The 25180-nt window shown below is 41.7% G+C and overlaps 1 protein-coding gene across 1 annotated transcript in view; it reads right to left on the reverse strand.

Moving 5' to 3' along the window:
- The window catches only part of ugt8 (UDP glycosyltransferase 8), a 113824-nt gene that overhangs the window by 31619 nt on the left and 57025 nt on the right, over window positions 1–25180 (reverse strand). Inside the window, exon 3 of the mRNA XM_067990931.1 lies at window positions 1139–1281. Coding sequence (XP_067847032.1) covers window positions 1139–1281 — 143 coding nt within the window. The remainder of the gene's footprint in view (window positions 1–1138; window positions 1282–25180) is intronic.

Here is a 25180-nt window from a genome sequence, read left to right on the forward strand (position 1 = left end):
TGATAACTGTTAGGCATGCATGAAAACAACCAAGCATGGAAGGCAAAAATTACCAATAAAATTGAGTAAAATATTGTTTTAGCCACCATCTTGGATTCTCACAGGGGTAAGATAAGGTTTGTAAAAAAGCATAAAAGAATCACATTTCAAGAAATGTATTAAAACCTACAAAATAGCATTTTTATATTTAAAATATGCTTAACAACATTTTCAGTCAAAGTCCTTTGATTCTTGAGAATCCTCGGGTCAAGTTCATAAACGTCTATTCCCTGCATACTTCTGTGCCATCTCAATTTTTAAAAAGAAAGATTGACAGCTAACTCGGCATTCAAAAAAATGAGGACTTGCCATTTGTAAGCCCCAATTCCACCTCCACTCCAATGTATCGATTGAAAATGAAGGATGATAATGCCCAGGGAAACCATGTTTAGGAGCAGCGCAAGTACAATTAACTGGATCTTTAAAAAAAAAGATAAAGCATAAACTCTCAACTTTTTCTGAAATAATTTTCCTGAAAAAAAGGCAACGTAGATTATATTCAGGGGGTTGCTTAATCTGGCAAATACAGCATATTACATGTAACTAATGAAACTTTCCTCATTGAAATTTGGTACTGTCTACTCTTAATATTTTGTATTGTATTTTAAATGCTTACACTAGGCCAATTTCTTTTATTTATGTTTACAACTAACAAAAACATAACTGATCTAAAGAGCAGAAATTTTGGAAGGATTGCAGTGTTGTTCAAGTTTGGATGGCGGTTCTGAATAAAAGTCCCATTATTTGATCTGTTTGTACTTACTGGAAACATAAGCTTTATATTAACATAAGTCTTGGTGTCAATACACAAGTACTTCTATTATATTACAATCCGACATTGAGCTAATAAAGTAGAAAATTATTTCATACTTATTTTTATCTGAATCAATAAAGCTTTCATGGCTATTTATAGAAACTCTGAAATTATCTTGATCTATAAAATCGAAGTACACTTGGAAAGCTCTATCTGTAGATTTAAAATGCAGATTCCAAATGAATTAATTTACTACTTCCAAGTAGTAAATTAATTCATTTGTTGATAAGCGGTTGCTTTATTGCTCTCCTCCACCCCTCTTTCTCCCCCCCCACATATATATACCTCCACATCACTTTCTGAGGAAGTCTCGCCAGAGCTCCTGCTAATTTGCACGCAACGTCATCTGATAGATACTTCACACCAGCTCCAAACGATACAAGGACAAAGCCTTCCTCCTTTGCGTCAACTGCCCAGGTCATGAAATCCTGATTTATATAAAAAAGGAACAAACACAAATTAAAATCAATATTTCACTTAAATAAAAGTAACACAACCAACATCTCTAAAATATATCACTGTAAAACAGAAAAATATATAGTATTAGGCATTCTATCTGCCAAGTTTTAAAAAATATTACAGGATCTCACCTGGTACTGCTCACATGTAGTTTGGGGCCTAAAGCACAGCATCTCTTTATAATGTTACCTGAATTGAGCTGACATTATGGCACCCTCTCCTCATCAGTTGCCTCTCAAGGGCTTCAATTTTTCATTAGGATGGAAGTAGAGGACAGAAGCACTTAATGGTGGGCTTAGGTTGGCAAGACTGAGGCTGGAGTGGTTCCACTGGTGCAACTTGTGAAGCACTTTGGTCTTTCTGGACATCAAATATTCAGGTTGCGAAAGACTCGACCACCACTGTGGCTCGTGTCTTGGGAGACATGGTACACAGTCATGTTTTAAGTCAGGTGTATGAATTAGCCATACATACCAACATCTGCTAACAAGGACTCCTGGAAGAGTTGCTCTGTAGTTTCTCTGCATATGTGCTACACACACTCCTTTTCTCACATTCCCTGTGTTACTCTCACTTTTTTGCTGAATGTTATTCTGCTCCCATATCTGTTACTATCCTCCTTGCTTTATTTATCTTCCCATTAAATCTAGCTGCTCCTGATGTTTGTTACAGTAACGGCATCTGACAACTGTACCACTAGCAATATCTCCTGTGTACCATCCCATAATTGTTTCACAGAAGGAACAGAAAAACACTAACTGGGCACAAATCAGACCTTTCAGGGAGTAAATATAGTAGCACCCATCACACTGCTGCAGTTATTTTCTTTTCATTAATTTATATTTCAATTTGTTCAAAATATATTTAAATAAACATTCTGCACCTGCAAGCCTCACTTATTATATACACGCAACTAAAAGTTTCAAGACAGTTTATCCAAGATCATCTCAGTTGCATTGCATAACTTTTTTCCTGTTAATTTCATGATTACTATTATGCAAAATTTAGTGAATTTCTGTTTTAGAATCTTACAACACAGGAGGCTGCCATTCTGCCCATCGTGCCTGTTCTTTGAAAGAGCTATCCAATTGATCCCACTCTTCACCCATAGTCCTGCAAATTAGTGATTCTATCAAAAGTAAATCTAGGCTACCAGGAAGTGGGGAAGGAGATTCTCTAGAGATTTGCAGAATATAGCCCCACCCTCCATACACCCATTTAATATATCACATATTCAAAGTCTCTTATGTAAATTGAGGATTTGACCATTCAATTTTGTTTTTGCAATTAGATTTCTTTTTGAACAAAAAAGTGTTGTGAATTGTAGCTTTGTTATCCCAACATATTTGTGTAAAATAATTAAAATTTCAAATATATAAAAAAATTCTGTTTTGGAAGTTATTATTGAATCTGCTTCCACCATCTTTTCAGGCAGTGCGTTCCAGATCTTAACAACTCGCTGCTTAAAAACGATTCTCATCTCCCCCGATTCTTTTGCCAATTATCTTAAATCTGTGCCCTCTCATTACCGACCCATCTGTCAGTGGAAATAATTTCTCCTTATTTACTCCATCAAAACCCTTCATATTTCTGAGCACCTCCATTAAATCTCCCCTTAACCTTCTTTCTCCATATAGAGAACAATCCCAACTTCTCCAGTCTCTCCACATACAGAAGCCCCACATCCCTGCTATCATTCTGCTAAATCTCCTGTGCACCCTCTCCAAAGCCTCATACTTCCTGAAGTGTGGTGCCCAGAACTGGACACAACGGGGGTAATTTTAAAAATAAAAAACATGGGAAACCCGACCCCAACACGGCCACTTCTGGTTTTAACAGACGCGGGTTGGACGATTAACCTGCTCTCCGGAGGCGGGTTCCTAATTTAAATATTTAAATAAGGTTCATGGTTCAAATTTTACCTCTGTTTCAGTCTGGCTGGGTTTTGCAGGCCTCAGGAAACCCAGCAGCTAAAGGGAGACACGAACGGCTGAATCCAGCAGGTAAGTGCCTTTCCAGCACTGCTTGTGGGCCTGGAGGAGCAAGGGTGCTTCCCCCGGCCCATCAAGTCAACCTGCTTTCCCCCCCACGATCGGCAGCCCCCTCACCGCCCCCCCGCCCCCCCCCCCCCCCCCCAACGCATTCTCCGCGATCGATCGGACCCCTGACCTACCTCTCCAGCCCCCGAAGTTCACCCTGACACACGATCTCTCTGGTCACCACCCCACCCCACCCCACCACCGTCGATCCACAATCTCTCCCTACCTCCCTACTCTCCATCCCCCTCAGGCCTACCCGCCCAACAGCCAGTCAGCCTCTCAATCTGGCTGGCTGTGGTTGGGAAACGAAGTCCAAAAACGTTGATCAGGGCCTGCCGTTAAATTCCGCAGGACCTCCAGGAAACCCGGAAATCTGGGTTTACCGGTCGCTAAACCCCCTCCCTGCCCCCCGCCATATTGGGGCCAATATATATGCAAGTTATCACTCTATTCTGTTAACCAGGTGCCCAACACAGAAACCCATCACCTTGACAGTTCCCAAACCAAGCTACTGTGAAATTACATAGGTAGAGATTGTTTGCCTGACAAAAGTGCATGCACTTTCCTAGTAAGGACATACTCCACATGCTCTCCGCCACCTCCCACCTGAAACTATATTTCCCCAGAGTGAATATGTAGCTCTCTGAACCTATCTTTGTAACATAGATCTCCAAGTTTAGGTATTATTCTCTACACTCGGGAGCTACAATCTCATCAGCAGATGTGGGAACCATAATTGGACGCAATAATCAATATACAGACAAACCAAAATCTTAAATAACTCATACATCATTGACTTAGCAATAGCACCAATAAACTTATTTACTTTCCCTAAAGCTACTTCACTGCTATAAACCTTTAGTGAATGGTCAATGACCACCTCTCGAATCACTTTCCTGCTTTCTTACCTTTAATGTACATTCATGCATGGAATAGCCATGCCTCGTGATGCCTGGTTTTATGTGCCTAGCACAGTATATTAAATGGCATTTATGAGCTAATTCGCTTAATTTACTAAATCAGCTAACAACCTGCTAATCTCTTCCTTATTGCTAAACCTTGCACATTTTAATTTCATTTGTAATTTCAATGATGCCCATAAGATCAATAATAAAATAATGAATAGTAAAGAACCCATCACAGAGTCCTGGGGATCCTCACTCATCATCACGCTCCAATATAAACTCTCCCCGTTAATAACCGGACAATAGATAATTTCAACCACTCCGAATAATACAATGAAATCTATTTTTTTTGAGTCAACATTTCTGATGAGCTTTATTAAAAGCTTTCTGGAATTCTGTGCAGGCAATAACCACCAAGCTTCCTTCATTCATTGTTACAGTCACTTCCTCAAAGACCTCAAATCAAGGTGCATTTGAGAGTGAGTACAAAATCAAGGAGATAATGTTGAACTTGTACAAGACCTAAGTTAGGCCACAGTTGGAGTATTGAGTGCAGCTTTAGGCACCCCATTATAGAAAGAATATAAAAACAATTGACCAGATGCAGTATAGATTCACTCGGAGGTTACCAGGGATGAAGAATTAGTGATGAAGACAGACTTGAGAAGTTCATGCTTTTTTCATTAGCACTGAGACAGTTAATGGGTGACCAGATAAAAGTTTAAGAATATGAAGGGTTACAATAAGGTAAATAGTGATGCAATTCATTCCACTGGTCAACAATGTGGTAACAAAAGGGCACAAATTTCAGATGGGCACAAATTTCAGATAAGCACAAAAAGAATAAAAGGGGACATTAAAAAAAATATCTTTACTGAGGATAGCTAGAATGTGAAATTCTCCACCACAAACTTTTGAAGAGTTCATAACTTTATATTTTAAAAGAGGAAGTGAAAAGCTCACACCCTGTCTTACTTAATCTTCCATTCAGCATTTCTGTAAGCCTTTCACCTCCCTGGATAGCAAGTTTCATGTTGATGTCAAAGTATACAAACATAGTAGACTTAATACTAAATTGACCCTTCCACTAGCCAATACTTCTGCCTAACATTAGCAAATGGATTAAATGGTTAGCAGCACCTGTAATATAGTCACCTTAGGGGAAAAAAAGTCATGCAAACACTAAATAATTAATATTACAATGACATAAAAAACAAAGTACAAATAATTTCACTCTACTTACCAATGTCTGTTGCTCTACATCTCGTGTCTTACACATGAAACTGCACTGCATAAATATTGGGGGCCTGAAGCTTCAGATATTGGTGGATTTTATATTTACACTTTGCATTTTGTTATTTGAGGAGAAGCAAAGAGCTGCAACCTTTCCATTTCCTACTCAGCAGTTTGAACCAATACTCTATCAGGGATCAATATAGGAAACTACAAGGGATGGAGATGGAGGGGCATTTGGCCTTGCTGCCATAGCTGGCAAAAACAGATATCAGCAGTTAGGAGTGTGCAAATATGTAGAAGTTCAAATCTCCCCCCTCATCCCCACTTTTTTTCCCCAAAGGCAGTGATTTACATGCCAATGTGGTTCACAGGGCAGCAACAAGCCTTCACTACCTCACCCATATGGCAAGCAAAAGTCTGCAAGTGCTTATGGAGGTCATTATTGTGAGCTCTACCCTACTCTCATTCAGCATTCAAATGCACAAGTTCATCAGGGGTTACTGGATAATGACCAGGAACCAGAATTCTAGATAGCTCACTGCAGACCAAGGATAAAACCTGGGATCTCATGGCCTGTATGGCTAATGCATCATGTAGTGTGCAACAGGATCATTGGGTATTAGACTTAAATTATATATATATTTTTTAAAAGTCTCTCCAAGTTTATCAGCTAACATATTTCAGAAAACACTCCTTCTCTGCCACAAAATTGTGTAGATTTAAAAGAAAGCAGAATCTTTATTCTTGGAGCAGAAATCTTCACCATGTACAACTTTCCAAATATTTATTAATGGTGTGCCTACGTTGATCAACATTTTAAAACAGGAATAATGTCCAGAGGGAGCTGTCTTGTGCCATTGTTCAAAATACAAAATTTAGGAAATTCAAATTGCTCATAGACCATATAGATTGTTTCAAGAGATATACTCAATGGTAAAAGTTGAAGGCACCAGATATAATGTATTTTTTAAAAATATTTGCTTTTGGGATGCGAGCGATATCGACCCCGAGGTGCTCTGAAGGTGCTTAGAGTATACCACATAGTGAGGAACTGGAGCCACAAGTAGGCCAGACTGCGTAGGGGTGGCAGGTTCCCTTCCTTGAAGGGCTTTAGTGAACCAGTTGGATTTTTAAAACAATTTGACAGCTTTCTTGGTCATTTTCTTGTGGTGCTAGCCCACATATTACCAGATTTAATTCAATTTTACAACTTGCCACAGTGGGATTTGAACTGAAGTCTAGTACCATAACCATTAGACTACCATACCCTAATTGATTCCATACTGGTGCATGTGCTGACATTCTGGGTATAGTTACAGTTTCATTAGTCTGTAGCTCATCAAATGAAAGTGTAAGTGACACACGGAGAGCCAGCAGCTTTGAAAAGCCTGCTGCACATCAGTGGCATTATCAAATGTTGAATCCCAAAATGCGTTGATATCCAAAAAAGGTGGTAACTAATAGTAGAAATCCTAGCCCCTGCCCCGAAAGAAATAACATTCTTCAGCATTTCCTTTACACATGGACCCTAGGAAAGCTATTGAGGGCTTTCTAAAAGGGCCACAAAAGCATTTGCACAAATACTAAGAGCATTTCAACCAAAGTCACAAAAGAGAAACTGGGCTTGAAAAATCATTAGTTCACAGCATATAATGCGAACTACCAGGGTGTACAGCAGTCATTCAAGCCTAACTATAAAAGTCAGTGTTGCTAGAACAGCAAACTCTTAATGAATGCACAGCTGTAACTATAGAGCTAGCCACAGGCTGACACTAACTGGTAGTACCACACTCTGGTCCTTTCTACGATACACAATGCAAACAATTGAGACATAAAAACCTTTTCTGCAATCCAACTGAGTGTTCCATAACCCTATTTATTCAGGAAAATCCACAAGACTATAGAAGTCTCTTCCAATGCCACTGCATGCAAGTGCATAAGCATATAAATTCCTTTATAAATTACTGAATACAAATCTCATTTCCAATGATGATGATGTCCCACTTACATTTCTTTTAAAAAGTCACTTTTGCTTCTAAAATATGAACAGTGCAAAGATATTGACTAAGTTCAAACAGAGCAACAATATACTGGAACTCCACCACAACTTTGAACAAGTTTGTTTTAATAGGTTAAGAAAACCAAGTAATTACTTCGTTCAGGAAGGCAAGTGTATTATAAGGCCAATCTTCAATGTGAAGAACAGCACTGAAATGATGAAGTGCAATACCCCTACATAAAAGCCTATGGTTCAGCATGAAGGAGTGATCCTGGGTTGCTTGCTGTATAGCAAAAAGGATACCAAAGACTAATCGCGTGTGTAAAGCAGCTGAGAGGTGTGTGATGGCATTAAAAAACAAACAAAATGCTCATTCTCCACAGTAATATTTGGAAGAATCATAATTTCTAAGCCATTTGCTGTTTGTGAGATCTCTGTGTGCAAACTGGATGTATATTTGCTTATGTAACAGTGTCTGCACTTCAAAATGAATGAGAAGCACTCGGAGATGTGTGAGGATGTTATAGGGCACTATAAAAATGCCATTTATCTTTTCCATCCTCCTCTCAAATACTAGTATCTCCTATATACCTGCTGAGAGCTTCCCATGGGAGTCCACTGCAAACTCCAAAGCTGCACCTTACAACTGACTCCATACCATTTTGCAATCCAGTACATAAATCACGACAAGATTCAACCGTGAGCTGTAGCAGTGTATATCCAATAAGGAAGACAACCTGAAATTTGCCAGCAGGCACCATACAATAGCACAATAGTACATAACAGCAAGATGTCCTAAATTAGAATCACACTCAAATGCATCCAACTTAGGGTAAGTTGTTTTTTAAATTCTATTACATGTATGTTATTAGACAAATTCTCCATCTAGCTGGATCAGTTAGGTAACAGGGACTATACTTAATCACAAAAGATATATATCTCACATTTTAGATATTAATAAAGTTGCATAAAATTCCTTCCAATTTTAATTAGCACACAAATCTGGTCAGTTTAATCTTTGGCATAAAAGTAATCCAATAAAACAAAATGACAGCATAGTGGGGCGGATCTTGCTGGAGTGGAGCATCTTGCGACATACACCATTAGTTGCACTTTTGTCTGCACTCTTCAGCTCGAAAACTTTTTGCGCTGTAACTTGCTGGAAGTGCAAGCTGATAATGGCGTGGCAAGGGCAACAGGGCATCTGGGAATGGCGGGACCAACAGTGTATCTCCTCAACGAATGAGATTTAAGGATTGAGAAAGAAACAGGGGAACGAAGGAGGAGGTGGGTGAATTCAAGTGGATAAATTAGAGTTAAATCAGATACAGAATGAAAAATAATGAGGGAAAGAAAAAATGGATTAACAGAGAGAGCGCGAGAGAGAGCGCACGAGAGAGCGAGCGAGCGAGAAAAAGAGCCAGAATGGCAAAGAAAGAAATAAGTTAAAAATCTCCAACAGAGGAAAGGACAAATAGCACTTGAGTAAAGAAGAGTTCAGAAATAGCAGGGATCAGGCAGGAGGCAAATGCGAGGCAATCTAAGAGGAGTTTAGAGTGCATGTGCGTAAATGCTTGTAGCGTGGTAAATAAGGTTGGTGAACTGCAAGTTCAAGTCGCCAAATGGGACTATGAATATAGTGGCAATAACAGAGACCTAGCTCAAAGGGGAGCATTAGGTATTTAATATTCCTGGCCAGAAGGTATTCAGGAAAGATAGGGAAGGAAAGAAAGGAGGGGGTTGGCAGTACTGATCAAAGAAACTATTATAGAACTGGAAAGGGATGATGTAGTTGAGGGGTCAAAGACAGAATCTATTTGGATAGAATTAAGGAACAATAGAGGAGCTATTATGCTACTGGTGTATACTATAGGCCACTAAATAGTGGGAAGGAGATAAAGGAGCAAATTTGCAGGCAAATTACAGAAAGATGCAAAAACTATACAGGAGTGATAACGGGGGACTTCAATGACCTCAATATAGACTGGGAAAGTAACAGTTTAAAGGGCAAAGAGGGGAAGGAATTCCTGAAATGCGTACAAGAGAACTTACTGGAATTGGTTGTTTCCAGTCCAACGAGGAAGGAAGCAGTGCTGGATCTAGTCCTGGGGAATGAGGTGGGGCAAGTGGAGCACGTTCCAGCGGGGGAGCATTTGGGGAACAATGATTATGATATTAGGTTTAGAATAGTTATGGAAAAGGACAAGGAACAAGCAAATGTGAAAATTCTTAACTGGAGAAGGGCTAATTTCAGTGAGTTGAAAAGGGATCTTTGTCCAGGTGGATTGGAATTAAAAATTGGTAGGCAAAACAGTAACTGAACAATGGGAGGCCTTCAAGCAGGAGTACAGAGTAGACACATTCCTACGAGGGGGAAAGGAAGGGCATCCAAAGTTAGAGCTCCCTGGATGACTAAAGATGTAAAGATTAAAATGAAACAGAAAAAGGAGGCTTATGGTGAATGTCAAGAATGAGAGGCGATCTTATTGAAACACATAAGATTGTGAAGGGGCTTGATCGGGTGGATGCGGTAAGGATGTTCCCAATGATGGGTGAAACTAGAACTAGGGGGCATAATCTTAGAATAAGGGGCTGCTCTTTCAAAACTGAGATGAGGAGAAACTTCTTCACTCAGAGGGTAGTAGGTCTGAGGAATTTGCTGCCCCAGGAAGCTGTGGAAGCTACATCATTAGATAAATTTAAAACAGAAATAGACAGTTTCCTAGAAGTAAAGGGAATTAGGGGTTATGGGGAGCGGGCAGGAAATTGGACATGAAGCTGAGTTCGGATCGATCAAGGCCCTGTGGGTGGCGGAGAGGGCCCAGGGGCTGAGTGGCCGGGTCCTGCTCCTACTTCTTGTGTTCTTTAGATTTGTGGTTGGGATCAGATCAGCCATGATCTTATTGAATGGCAGAGCAGGCTCGAGGGGCCGATTGGCCTACTCCTGCTCCTATTTCTTATGTTCTTATGTTCATAATACAGTAGAGAACTAGGCTGAACACAAAGTACAGAGGAGATATTAAAAAAGGCAATAAGAGGGGCAAAGAGATAGTATGAGACTAGATTAACTGCTAACATAAAAGGGAACCCAAAAGTCTTTTATAAACATATAAAATAGTAAAAGGGTAGACAAAGGACTGATTAGGGTCAAGAAAGGAGGTATTCTTGTGGAGGCAGAGGGCATGGCTGAGGTACTAAATGAATACTTCATATCCGTCTTCACTAAAGAGGATGCAGACATTGTAGCAGTAAAGGAGGAGGTAGTAACGATATTGGATAGGATAAAAATAGATAGAGGTACTTAAAAGATTAGTTGTACTTAAAAGTAGAAAAGTCACCTGGTTCAGATGGTATCGATCCCAGGTTACTGAGGGAATTAAGGGTGGAAATTGTGGATGCTCTGGCTACAATCTTCCAATCCTCCTTAGATATGTGGACGGTGCCGGAGGACTGGAGGATTGCAAACGTTACGACCCTGTTCAAAAAAGGGGAGGGGGATAAGTCCGGCAATTACATGGCCGACTAGTCAAAAAAGTAGAAGCCCATGGGATCCAAGGGAAAGTGGCAAGTTGGATCCAAAATTGGTTCAGTGGCAGGAAGCAAAGGGTAATGGTCAATGGGTGTTTTTGTGACTGGAAGGTTGTTTCCAGTGGGGTTCCGCAGGGCTCACTTTTTGTGGTAAATATTAATGATTTGGACTTAAGTGTAGGGGGCATGATTAAGAAGCTTGCAGATGATACAAAAATTGGCCCTGTGGTTGATAATGAGGAGGAAAGCTGTGGGCTGCAGGACGATATCAATAGACTGCTCAGGTGGGCAGAAAAGTGGAAAACTGAATCCACCCAGAGAATTGTGAGGTAATGCATTTGGGGAGGGCAAACAAGGCAATGGAATACACAATAAATGGGAGGATACGGAGAAGTGTAGAGAAAGGGAGGGACCTTGGAGTGCATGTCCACAGATCCCTGAAGGTGGCAGAACAGGTAGATAAGGTGGTTAAGAAGGCAAAAGGGAAACTTTCCTTTATTAGTCGAGGCAGAGAATATAAGAGCAGGGAGGTTATGCTAGAACTGTATAAAACACTAGTTAGGCCACAGCTTGAGTATTGCACACAGTTCTGGTCACCACATTACATGAAAGATGTGATTCCACTAGAGAGGGTATTGCCATGACTGGAGAATCTAGCTACTGGGAAAGATTGGATAGGCTGGTATTTTTTTCTTTGGAACAAAAGGAGTCTGAGGGGAGATTTAATTGAGGTCTTAGCCCCAGGACATTAATGCAGGAGTTCCTCGGGGCAGTGTCCTAGGCCCAACCACCTTCAACTGCTGCATCAATGACGTTCCCTCCATCATAAGGTCAGAAATGGGGATGTTCGCTGATTATTGCGCAGTGTTCAGTTCCATTCGCAACCCCTCAAATAACGAAGCAGTCCGTGCCCACATGCAGCAAGACCTGGACAACATCCAGGCTTGGGCTGATAAGTGGCAAGTAACAATCTTGTTGTGCTGGGTCCCTTAGGGAAGAGCGACCATAACATGATAGAATTCCTCATTAAGATGGAAAATGAAGTAGTTGGATCTAAAACTAGGGTCCTGAATCTAAATAAAGGAAATTACGAAAGTATGAGGTGCGAATTGGCTATGATAGATTGGGGAACTTTACTAAAAGGGATGACGGTGGATAGGCAATGGCTAATATTTAAAAAACATGTGCAGGAATTACAACAATTATTCATTTCTGTCTGGTGCAAAAATAAAACAGGAAAGGTGGCTCAACTATGGCTTACAAAAGAAATTAGGGATAGTATTAGATGCAAAGAGGAGGCATATAAAATTGCCAGAAAAAGTGGCAAGCCTGAGGATTGGGAGCAGTTCAGAATTCAGCAAAGAAGGACAAAAATAGAGTATGAGAGTAAGCTAGCAGGGAACAGAAAAACTGACTGTAAAAGCTTCTATAAATATGTCAAGAGAAAAAGATCAGTGAAGACAAATGTAGGTCCCCTACAGTCAGAAATGGAGGAAATTTATAACGGGGAACAAAGAAATGGCAGAACAATTAAACACATACTTTGGTTCTGTCTTCACAAAGGAGGACACAAATAACCTCCCAGAAATGTGGGGGAACCAAGGGTCTAGAGGGAGGAACTGAGGAAACCAGTATTAGTTAAAAAAAAAGTGCTAGGGAAATTAATGGGGCTAAAGGTTGACAAATCCCCAAGCCTGATAATCTACATCCCAGTATACTAAAGGAAGTGGCCCTCGAAATAATAGATGCATTGGTGATCATCTTCCAAAATTCTATAGACTCTGGAACAGTTCCTACAGATTGGAGGGGGCAAATGTAACCCCACTATTTAAAAAAGGAGGAAGAGAAAAAACAGGGAATTATAGACCAGTTAGCCTAACATCAGTAGTGGGGAAAATGCAAGAGTCTATTATAAAGGATGTGATAACAGAACACTTGGAGGGCATTAATGGGATTGGACAAAGTCAGCATGGGTTTATGAAAGGGAAATCATGCTTAACAAATCTACTGGAGTTTTTTTTTGAGGATGCAACTAGTAGGATAGGGGAGAACCAGTGGATGTGGTGTACTTGGATTTTCAGAAGGCTTTTGATAAGGTCCCACACAAGAGGTTAGTGTGCAAAATTAAAGCACATGGGATTGGGGGGAATATACTGGCATGGATTGAGAATTGGTTGACAGGCAGGAAACAGAGAGTAGGGTGGCAGGCAGTGACTAGTGGGGTACCGCAGGGATCAGTGCTTGGGCCCCAGCTAGTCACAATATATATCAATGATTTGGATGAGGGAACTAAATGTAACCTTTCCAAGTTTGCAGACGACACAAAGCTGGGGTGGAACGTGAGCTGTGACGAGGATGCAGAGGCTCCAGTGTGATTTAGACAAGTTGGGTGAGTAGGCAAGAACATGGCAGATGTGAGGTTATCCACTTTGGTTGGAAAAACAGAAAGGCAGATTATCTGAATGGTGATAGATTGGGAAAAGGAGGTGCAACGAGCCCTGGTGTCCTTGTACACCAGTCGCTGAAAGCGAGCATTCAGGTGCAGCAAGCAGTTAGGAAGGCAAATGGTTTGTTGGCCTTCATTGCAAGAGGATTTGAGTACAGGAGCTGGGATGTCTTACTGCAGTTATACAGTTGTAAACAATTTTACAACACCAAGTTATAGTCCAGCAATTTTATTTTAAATTCACAAGATTTCAGAGGCTTCCTCCTTCCTCAGGTGAACGTTGTTGGAAATGAAATCCTCGAAATGAAATCGCATTTATAATTCACAGAACAATGCTTGGTCATGCAGTTATACAGGGCCTTGATGAGACCACATCTGGAGTATTGTGTGCACTTTTGGTCTCCTTATCTGAAGAAGGATGTCCTTACCATGGAAGGAGTGCAACGAAGGTTTACCAGACTGATTCCTGGGATGGCAGGACTGACGTATGAGGAGAGATTGGGTCAACTAGGCCTACATTCACTAGAGTTTAGAAGACTGAGAGGTGATCTCATCGAAACATATAAAATTCTAACAGGACTAGACAGACTAGATGCAGGGAGGATGTTCCCGATGGCTGGGAAGTCCAGAAGCAGGGGTCACAGCTCAGGATACAGAGTATGCCATTTAGAACAGAGATGAGGAGAAATTTCTTCACTCAGAGGGTGGTGAACCTGTGGAATTCTCTACCACAGAAGGCAGTGGAAGCTAAATCATTAGATGTATTCAAGAAGCAAGTAGATATATTTCTTAATGCCAAAGGGATCAAGGGATATGGGGAAAAAGCAGGAACAGGGTACTGAGTTAGACGATCAGCTATAATCATTTTGAATGGGGGAGCAGGCCCGAAGGGCCGAATGGCCTACTCTTGCTCCTATTTTCTATGTTTCTTTGTATTCATGCCAGACAATGACCATCTCCAACAAGAGAGCGTCTAACCACCTCCCCCTGACATTCAACGGCATTACCATCGCCGAATCCCCCACCATCAACATCCTGGGGGTCACCATTGACTAGAAACATAACTGGGCCAGCCACATACATATTGTGGCTACAAGAGCAGGTCAGAGGCTGGATATACTGCTGCGAGTGACTCACCTCCTGACTCCCCAAAGCCTTTCCACCATCTACAGGTAACACAAGTCAGGAGTGTGATGGAATACTCTCCACTTGCCTGGATGAGTGCAGCTCCAACAACATTCAAGAAGCTCGACATCATTCAGGACAAAGCAGCCCGCTTGATTGGCACCCCATCCACCACCCTAAACATTCACTCCCTTCACCACCGGCGCACTGTGGCTGCATTGTACCAACCACAGGATGCATTGCAGCAACTCGCCAAGGCGTCTTCGACAGCACCTCCCAAACCCGTGACCTCTACCACCTAGGAGGACAAGGGCAGCAGGCCCATGGGAACAACATCACCTGCACGTTGCCCTCCAAGTCACACACCATTCTGACTTGGAAATATATCGCCGTTCCTTCATCGTTGCTGGGTCAAAATCCTGGAACTCCCATCCTAACAGCACTGTGGGAGAACCTTCACCACACGGACTGCAGCGGTTCAAGAAGGCGGCTCACCACCACCTTCTCAAGGGCAATAAATGCTGGCCTTGCCAGCGATGCCAACATACCATGAATTAATTAAAAAAAATTGAGGTGGATAAGATTATGAGGGGCCTAGATAGAGTGGATAAAAGAACCTGTTTCGCTTAGCAAAGAAGTCAACAGCCAGAGGGCATAGATTTAAAATAATTGGTAGAAGGATTAGAGGGGAGCAGAGGAGAATTTTTTTCACCCAGAGGGTGATAGGCGTCTGGAACTCACTGCCTGAAAGGGTGGTAGAGACAGAAACCCTCATCACATTTAAAAAGTACTTGAATATGCACTTGAAATGCCATAACCTACAGGGCTACGGACCAGGTGCTGGAAATTGGGATTAGGCACAATAGCTCTTCTTTGGCCGGCACAGACATGATGGGCCAAATGGCCTCCTTCTGTGCCGTAAATTTCTATGATTCCATAGAGGCTAGTCAGCCTAAGGTTGATGGTCGGGAAACTTTGAGAAACAATAATCCGGGACAAAATTAATTGGCACTTGGAAAAGTACGTGCTAATAAATGGAAGTCAGCACAGATTTATTAGAGGAAATTCGTGTTTGACTTACTTGATTGAGTTCTTTGATGAAGTAACGCAGAGGGTTAATGAGGATAGAGCGGTTGATGTTGTATATATGGACTTTCAAAGGACATTTGATAAAGTACCACATAATAGACTTGTTAGCAAAATTAAAGCTCATGGGATTAACGAGACAGTGGCAGCATGGATACAAAATTGCTAAGGGACAGAAAGCAGAGAGTAATGGTGAATGGTTGTTTTTCAGACTGGAGGGAAGTATACAGTGGTGTTCCTCAGATTCAGTATTAGGACCACTGCTCTTTTTGATATATATTAATGGCCTGGACTTGGTGCACAGGGTGTAATTTCAAAGTTTGCATATGACACGAAACTCTGAAATGTAAACAATTTGGACGATAGTAACAGACTTCAGAAGGACAAAGACAGACTGGTGAAATGGTCAGACACGTGGCAGATGAAACTTAACGCAGAGAAATATGAAGGGATGCATTTTGATAGGAAGAATGAGGAGAGGCAATATAAACCAATTTTAAAGGGGGTGCTGGAACATAGAGACCCGCGGGTACACATACACAAATTTTTGAAGATGGCAGGACAAGTAGATTCATCCTAGGATGAGAGGGTTGTCCTATGAGGAGAGATTGAGTAGAATGGGCCTATACTCTCTGGAGTTTAGAAGAATGAGAGGTGATTTCATTGACACATAAGATTCAGAGGGCTTGATAGGGTAGATGTTGAGAGGATGTTGCCCCTGGCTGGACAGTCTCGAACTAGGGGGCATAGTCTCAGGATAACGGGTCGGCCATATAACATTGAGATGAAGAGGAATTTCTTCACGCAGAGGGTTGTGAATCTTTGGAATTCTCTACCCCAGAGGGCAGTGGAGGCTTAGTCGTTGAGTATATTCAAGTCAGAGTTAGATTTTTGTACTCTCGGGGAATCAAGAGATGTGTGGATTGGGCGGGAAAGTGGAGTTGAGCTCGAAGATCACCCATGATCTTACTGAATGGCGAAGCAGACTTGAGGGGCCATATGGCCTACTCCTATTTTTTTCTTATGTTTTTAAGTTGAGAAGGCTGTAAAAAAAGCATGTGGGATCTTGGGGATTATTAAAACAGGCATAACGTACAACAGCAAGGAAGTTATGATAAACCTTTATAAAAACACTGGTTACGCCTCAGCTGGAATATTGTGTTCAATTTGGGGCACCACACTTTAGGAAGGATGTCAAGGCCTTAGAGAGGGTGCAGAAGAGATTTACTAGAATGGTACCAGGGATGAGGGACTTCAGTTATGTGGAGAGACTGAAAAAGCTGGGGTTGTTCTCCTTAGAGTACAGAAGGTTAAGGGGAGATTTGATAGAGGTGTTCAGAATTATCAATGGTTTTGATAGAGTAAATGAGAAACCGTTTCCAGTAGCAGAACGGTCAGTAACCAAAGAGCACAGATTTAAGATGATTGGCAAAAGGGCCAGAGGCGACATGAGGTAACATATTTTTATGCAGCGAGTTGTAATGATCTGGAACACACTGCCTGAAAGGGTGACAGACACCGATTCAATAGTAGATTTCAAAAGGGAATGGGATAAATACTTGAAGGGAAAAAATTTACAGGGCTATGGGGAAAGAGCAGGAGAATGGGACTAATTGGATATCTCTTTCAAGGAGCCGGCACAGGCACGATGGGCCGAATAGCCTCCTCCTGTGCTGTACCTACTATAATGAACAATTTACTACATGCAGGAATGAGAATGAACCATTTAAATTGTTCTCTTTCTGGGCCAGAGGTTGACTAGCATTGCATTAAAAATTATCATGTTGTTAAAAGGGTTCTTACACTCTTAATTACTAGACTTAACTGTCTGTAGCAAGTTTAATGGGCAATTAATGTGCAAGTCCAGCAAGTTCTTAAAAATAACGGGAAGGCTATAGGCAAGATGCTGTATGTGTGAAGCAAACTGCGGAGCGGCATAAATCGACTGGCAAGTTCTGGCGATTTGCAACTCATGGCTATCTCTTAATCCCCTGAACTTGCTGGTTGATTTGCGCATTAATAATGCCATGCATCGTTAACACGCTGTTATTTTTCCAGCAAGATCCGACCCATTATGTTTGAATCTAGAAAGGAACTGGAGATATATTACCAGCAAAAATTAATTCTGTCAGACAAACACATTTCCCTGCACAGGAGCACACAAAATCGAGAAAAATTAGAAGTGCCTAAACAAACAATGAAATGCATATCACCAAATGATGCACAACAAATAAAATAGCAGTGTGCATTATTGATGGGCATACTATTAACTTCCACCATGGACTGAAAAGCAGCCCTAAATCTGCAACCCTATTAGCAAATAGCATTGGAAATATAATTTAAAATAGACAGATGACAAGTAGAAGACTCTGCTGCAAAGTTATTCTGATCTGGGGGACTCAAACTGGCTTCAACTACGATAATAATGGCCAAAGATCTTTAAGTGCACCCTGGTGACACAGGTGAGGCCGCTGGAGTAGCTGTGTAATTGCAAAGCTGCTGTTGGAATAGTGAAAAGGTCTGGTTGCATTTTGTTTTAAACTTAACTGCACCAAATTCTTTGAATGCATTTCCAAAACTTCAGGGGATAATCCCTATATATGGACAAGTTTATTTCCTAAGAGAACTTCTGAAGTGGATTAGAAATTAGCTGAGAATACAAAAGTGCAGCTAGAAGTTGTGCTGCTTCAGAATGGAAGGCGACAACCAGCAGGGTGCTTCAGCAATTTAAGGAGATAAACTATTGGTTCCAATATTCACCAAGGTCCCATATCAACTTGCACTTCCAACAATTTGGACACAAAATTATTTGAAGCTGAAGGGTGAGAAAAAAATCCAACTCATGGCGCTCACTGCGAGATGCCCTGCTTCAACAAATTCTAGCCCATTGTTTCCCTCTACAACTAGAAGTTTCTGGGAACTATTCCTAGAAGCACACCAGCTATGCTCTCCAAATTAGAAAAAAAGACATGTCATGGATTTTGAGTTATTAATTCAAATGTAAAAAGGTTTATGCCAAACCTACTTGTTTCACCTTCCTACACCTAATTTTGCCTGTTAATCAAGATAAAATAAAAATATCAAGGTAAGGTAGAAAAGTTAGAGACCTAGGCTAACACCATTCTGAATTTGAGGCAAGCATTTCTCTTGCATAACAAAAGATAAATGTTGTTTTGCAGAGTTTAGAATATCTAATTGTTGTCATTCAGGATAAACTATGAAGAAAATAAATATTTAATTTATTGGGTAAACCAGAATGATACAGTAGTTTACAATACCATCATTTCACTTTGGAGGCTTGTGCCCTACCAAATCTTTTCTGCCAGATGCAAGAGTCCTACAATGAAATAGGTTACTACCATGTGGACACTAGACCACAATACCATGTTGCCCATAATTAGGCATTAATTGGCATCTAATGTGCAGTTCACTGAGAGGGGCCACAAGGACTGGTGCTGTAGGAAATTGAATTGTTACATTGGAGGATGTTTTGGGGTCAAAGTTCTTTGTTGGGCCAAGCAGAGGGAGTTTTAATTTGCCTCTAATCCACTCCATAATTGTCTCAAGAGCGTTTCACCCATACTACAGACACAATGGGCTCAATTTTCGCACCCCCGAGCGGGTGCGTTCATGGCGGGGGGCTCCAAAAATCGGGGATTCCTGGGGCGGGTCCTGGGCTGCTCCATGCTGTAATTTTGCCTATTTTCTGCAGCATCAGTCAGTGAAGGACTGCCCCTTTAAATAGGGCTCCTCCAGCTGACAGCCTATGCTGCACATGCGCAGTCCGCCCACTGCGCAGCTTTCCAGCACGAAACCCGGAAGCAAAGGTTGGTACCTTCAATCAACTGCGATTGCGTGCGGAGCACCCAGATTTCACTGGGCGTGTGACCCCCGCTGCCAACACGCCGCCCTCCTAATATCGGGCCCAATGACTACATTCTGCACTCATCAAAATTTGATATTACTAATTTGACAACACAAATTCTACCAAAAATGTTGAGATAAGTATGCTATTCATGTAGCTGTCATTAAGGCAATGAAAATAAAAAGTTCCAACTTATCTTTACAATTGTAGACATTTTGTTAGCATACTTGATTCAATCTTAAAATAGTAAACATTTAAAGCAAACAGTAATTTTGTCTAGCAAAATTTAAATTTTCTATTGATTACTTCGATCACTGGAAAATTCATTAAAAATCAGAAAGAAGTTGACCCTAAATTTTCTCATTTTTAATTTATGGTGAATTTTCCAAAAACTGAACAAAAAACTTTGATGGATTCATAGTTTGAATGATACTTTGAAAATAAAAATATCAGATCTTTATAAAGTTATTTCTCTAGATTTTAATCTTTCATTTTGTGTCTAGATATCAATTTAGTCCAGCAAGACAGAGATATTGGACATTATTTGAAATTTGGGTTTGTTCTTAGAATTTGCATACTTTTGCTTTTAGCTAACCTGGAAGTTACAAATACTTGCCTGCATGTCATATCCTGCAGTACAAACAGCACCGTAATCGATTATTTTTGGCTATAATTGATGGAATGAGAGTCAACTTACAGATTTAGAAAATGTGATTTGGACCTCAAAGCCAAACCCCCAGGAGTCAGAGATTGCATGGCCAGAATGTAGAATACATCAAAAACTGTACTCTTTTAGTGCTTTTCTCCTATGAAAAAAATACTGATGGAGCCTCTACATTTTTATTAAACTATCACAAATTCTGTTTTTATTTACCACTTTTCCACCTCTTATAGTTGTAGAATGTTTCGTAAAACAGAACTATAATGTCGATGCCACATAAAAAGTGGCATCCTCAGGAAAAAGTGCAATTTTGAAACAATTCCTCACTTGTTCACACCCAGGGTGTCATAAAATGGTTTTCCTATTTCAATGAAAGAGTCTATTATCTGTGCAACAACCTAGTTTTTCATTGCTTACCTAATGTAGTACAAGTAGAATAAAATAGCCAAAGGCATCACACTTTAGGAAGGATATCAAGGCCTTAGAGAGGGTACAGAGGAGATTTACCAGGATGATACCAGGGATGAGGGACTTCAGTTATGTGGAGAGATTGGAGAAGCTGGGATTGTTCTCCTTTGAACAGAGAAGGTTAAGGGGAGACCTAATAGAGGTATTGAAAATTATGAGGGATTTTGATACAGCAAGTAGGAAAAAACTGTTTTCTCTGGCAAGTGGTAACCAGAGGTCACAGATTTAAAATAATTGGCAAAAGAACTAGAGGGGGACATGAGAATTTTTTTTTTCCAACAACAGAGGGCTGTTAAAATCTGGAATACACTACCCGAGAGTGGTGGAAGCAGATTCCATAGGAACTTTCAAAAGGCAATTGGACATGTACTTGACGAGAATTAATTTGTAGGGTCATGGAGAAAAAGCCGAGATGTGGCAATAAATTGGACAGGTCTTTCAAAAAGCCGGCTCAGGCATGACGGGACGAATGGCCTCCTTCTGTGCTGCATGATACTATTCTATAAATACAAGTTGTTGTTATAAATTACAACACAAGATAGATGGGAATGAGGAAGGCCATTCATCCTATCTCACCTTAGCTACTCTCTCCAGAAAGAACCTACAAACTCCCTATCCCAACAATGAGTTGGTTTTTTTTCAAAAACAATTCTAGGATTTTTACCTCCACACCTCTACCCGGGAATCTATTCTATGTGCAAATCACAATTTTTTTGTACCGAATTTTCTGACATCTTTGGCTATTTTATTCTATTTGTATTCTATTCTATTAGGTAAGTAATGAAAAACTAGGTTGATGCACAGATACGAGACTGGTTCCTATGGTGAACACGTTCAGAAAGATTTCTCAATTAGCATAACTTCACTGAAATATGAAAACCATTTTGATGACACCTTGGGTGTGAACAAATGAGGAATTGTTTCAAAACTGCACTTTTTTCTGAGGATGCCACTTTTTATGTGGCATCAACATTATAATTCTGTTTTTCAAAATGTTCTACAACTATAAGAGATGGAAAAGTGGTAAATAAAAACAGAATGCGATTGTTAATAGTTTATTAAAAACATAGAGGCTCCATCAGTATTTTGTACATACGAGAAAAAGCACTAGAAGACTACAGTTTATGATATACTCTACATTCTGGCCATGCATTCTCTGATCCCTGGGAGTTTGGCTTTGAGGTCCAAATCACATTTTCTAAATCTGTAAGCTGACTCGCATTTTATCAATTATAGCCAAAAATAATCTGATGTACCCTTTTAGGTATGGTAGCATGGTGGTTATGTTACTGGACTAGTAATACAGAGGCCTGAACTAACCATCCGGAATCATGAGTTCAATTCACGCCACAGCACCTGGGGAATTTAAATTCAGTTAATTAAATAAAATCTGGAATAAAAAAGCTAATCAGTAATGGTGACCATGAAACTATCTGATTATTGTAAAAATCCATCTGGTTCACTAAAGTCCTTTAGAGAAGGAAACCTGCCATCCTTACCCAGTCTGGCCTATATGTGACTCCAGACCCACAATAATGTGGTTGATTATTAATTGCCCTCTGAAATGGCCAAGCAAGCCACTCAATTGTACAATCCCGCTACAAAAAGTCATAAGAAGAATAAAACCAGACGGACCACCCGGCACTGGACCACTAGGCACTGGACACAACAAAGGCTAAGGCAAACCAAGCTGAGTCAACCCTCCAAAGTCCTCCACACTAACATCTGTGGACTTGTGCCAAAATTGGGGGGGTTATTCTACAGACTAGTCAAGCAACAGCTTGACATAGCCATACTCTCAGAATCATAACTTTCAGCGAATGACCAAGACTACTTCATCACCATCCCTGGGTATGTCCTGTCCCACTGGCAGGACAGACCCACCAGAGGTGGCAGCATAGTGATATACTGTCAGAAGGAAGTGGTCCTGGGAGTCCTCAACATTGACTCCGGACCCCATGACATCTCATGGCATCAGGTCAAACACACGCAAGGAAACCTCTTGTTGATTACCACCTACTGCCCTCCCTCAGCTGATGAATCAATATTCCTCCATGTTGAGTACCACTTGGAGGAAGCACTGAGGGTAGCAAGGGCATCGAATGTACTCTGGGTGAGGGATTTCAAAGTCCATCACCAAGAGTGGCTCGGTAGCACCATTACTAACCAAGCTGGCAGAGTCCGGAAGGACACAGCTGCCAGACAGGGCCTGCGACAGGTGGTGAGAGAACCAACACGAGGGGAAAAACCTACTTGACATTATTGGTAGGAGTGATCAGCACGTAGTCTGGTGGTGACAAAGTCCTATCTTCAACTGAGGACATCGTCCAACAGGTTGCATGGCACAACCACAATGCTATTTGAGATATATTTAGAACAGATCTAGCAGCTCAAAAGGCGGCAGAATTATATTCCACGATAATCTGTAACCTCATGGCCCAGCATATCCGTCACTCTACCATTACCAACAAGCCTGGGGATCAACCCTGGTTCAATGAGGAGTGTAGACGAGCATGCCAGGAGCAGCACCAGGCGTACCTAAAAATAAGGTGCCAACCTGGTGAAGCTACAACACAGGACTACAGGCATGCTAAACAGCGGTAGCTGCATGCTACAGACAGAACTAAGCAATCCCACAACCAACGGATCCCATCAAAGATCTGCAGTCCTACCACATCCAGTTGTGAATGTTGGTGGACAATTAAACAACTAACGGGAGGAGGCGGCTCCGTGAACATCCGCATCCTCAATGATGGCAGAACCCAGCACGCAAGTACAAAAGACAAGGTTGGAGCATTTGCAACCTCTTCAGCCAGAAATACCAAGTGAATGATCCATCTCGGCCTCCTCCCAGATCCGCACCATCACAGAAGCCAGTCTTCAGCCAATTTGAATCACTCCACGTGATATCAAGAAATGGTCGAATGCATTGGATACAGCAAAGGCTATGTGACAACATCCCGGCTGTACTGCTGAAGATTTGTGCTCCAGAACTAGCTGCGTCTCTAGCCAAACTGTCCAGTACATTTTCAACATCAGCATCTACCTGACAAAGTGGAAAACACCCAGGTATGTCCCGTCCACAAAAAACAGGACAAATCCAATCCGGCCAATTACCGCCCCATCAGTCTACTCTCAATCATCAACGTGATGGAAGGTGTCGTTGACCGTGCTATCAAGCGGCACTTACTCACCAATAACCTGCTCACCGATGCTCAGTTTGCGTTCCACCAGAACCACGTGGCTCCAGACCTCATTACAGCCTTGGTCCCAAAATGGACAAAAGAGCTGAATTCCAGAGGTGAGGTGAGAGTGACTGTTCTTGACATCAAGGCAGCATTTGACCAAGTATGGCACCAAGGAGCCCCTGTAAAATTGAAGTCACTGGGAATCAGGGGGAAAACTCTCCAGTGGCTGGAGTCACACCTTGCACAAAGGAAGATGGTAGTGGTTCTTGGAGGCCGATCATCTCAGCCCCAGGACATCGCTGCAGGAGTTCCTCAGGGTAGTGTCCTACGCCCAGCCATCTTCAGCTGCTTCATTAATGACCACCTCCCCATCATAAGGTGAGAAGTGGGGATGTTCGCTATGATTGCGCAGTGTTTAGTTCCATTTGCAACCAGTCAGATAATGAAGCAGTCTGTGCCCACATGCAGCAAGACCTGGACAACATCCAGGCTTGGGCTCATAAGTGGCAAGTAATGCTCGTGCCATACAAGTGCCAGGCAATGACCATCTCCAACAAGAGAGTCTAACCACCTCCCCTTGACATTCAATGGCATTACCATCGCCGAATCCCCCATCGTCAACCTCCTGGGGATCACCATTGACCAGAAACTTAACTGGACCAGCCACATAAATACTGTGGCTACAAGAGCAGGTCAGAGGCTGGGTATTCTGCGGCAAGTGACTCACCTCCTTATTCCCCAAAGCCTCCACACCATCTACAAGGCACAAGTCAGGAGTGTGATGGAATACTCTCCACTTGCCTGGATAGGTACAATTCCAACAAACACTCAAGAAGCTCGACACCATCCAGGACAAAGCAGCCCACTTGATTGGCACCCCATCCACCACCTTAAACATACACTCCCACCACCACCCACGGCGCAACGTGGTCACAGTGTGTACCATCTACAAGATGCACTGCAGCAACTCACCAAGGCTTTTTCGACAGTGCCTCCCAAACCTGCAGCCTCTACCACCTAGAAGGACAAGGGCAGCAGGCGCATGGGAACAACACCACCTGCACGTTCCCCAAGTCACACACCATCCTGACTTGGAAATATATCGCCATTCCTTCATCGTCGCTGGGTCAAAATCCTGGAATTTCCTACCTAACAGCACTGATGGAGAACCTTCACCACACAGACTGCAGTGGTTCAAGGCAGCAGCTCACCACCACCTTCTCAAGGGTAATTAGGGATGGGCAACAAATGCTGGCCTTGCCAGCAATACCCACATCCCATGAATGAATAAAAAGATGACTAACTGGCCTGTAGTTACCAGG

This window comes from Heptranchias perlo, chromosome 1 (genome assembly GCF_035084215.1).
Source record: "Heptranchias perlo isolate sHepPer1 chromosome 1, sHepPer1.hap1, whole genome shotgun sequence".
In the NCBI taxonomy this organism is placed as follows: domain Eukaryota; kingdom Metazoa; phylum Chordata; class Chondrichthyes; order Hexanchiformes; family Hexanchidae; genus Heptranchias; species Heptranchias perlo.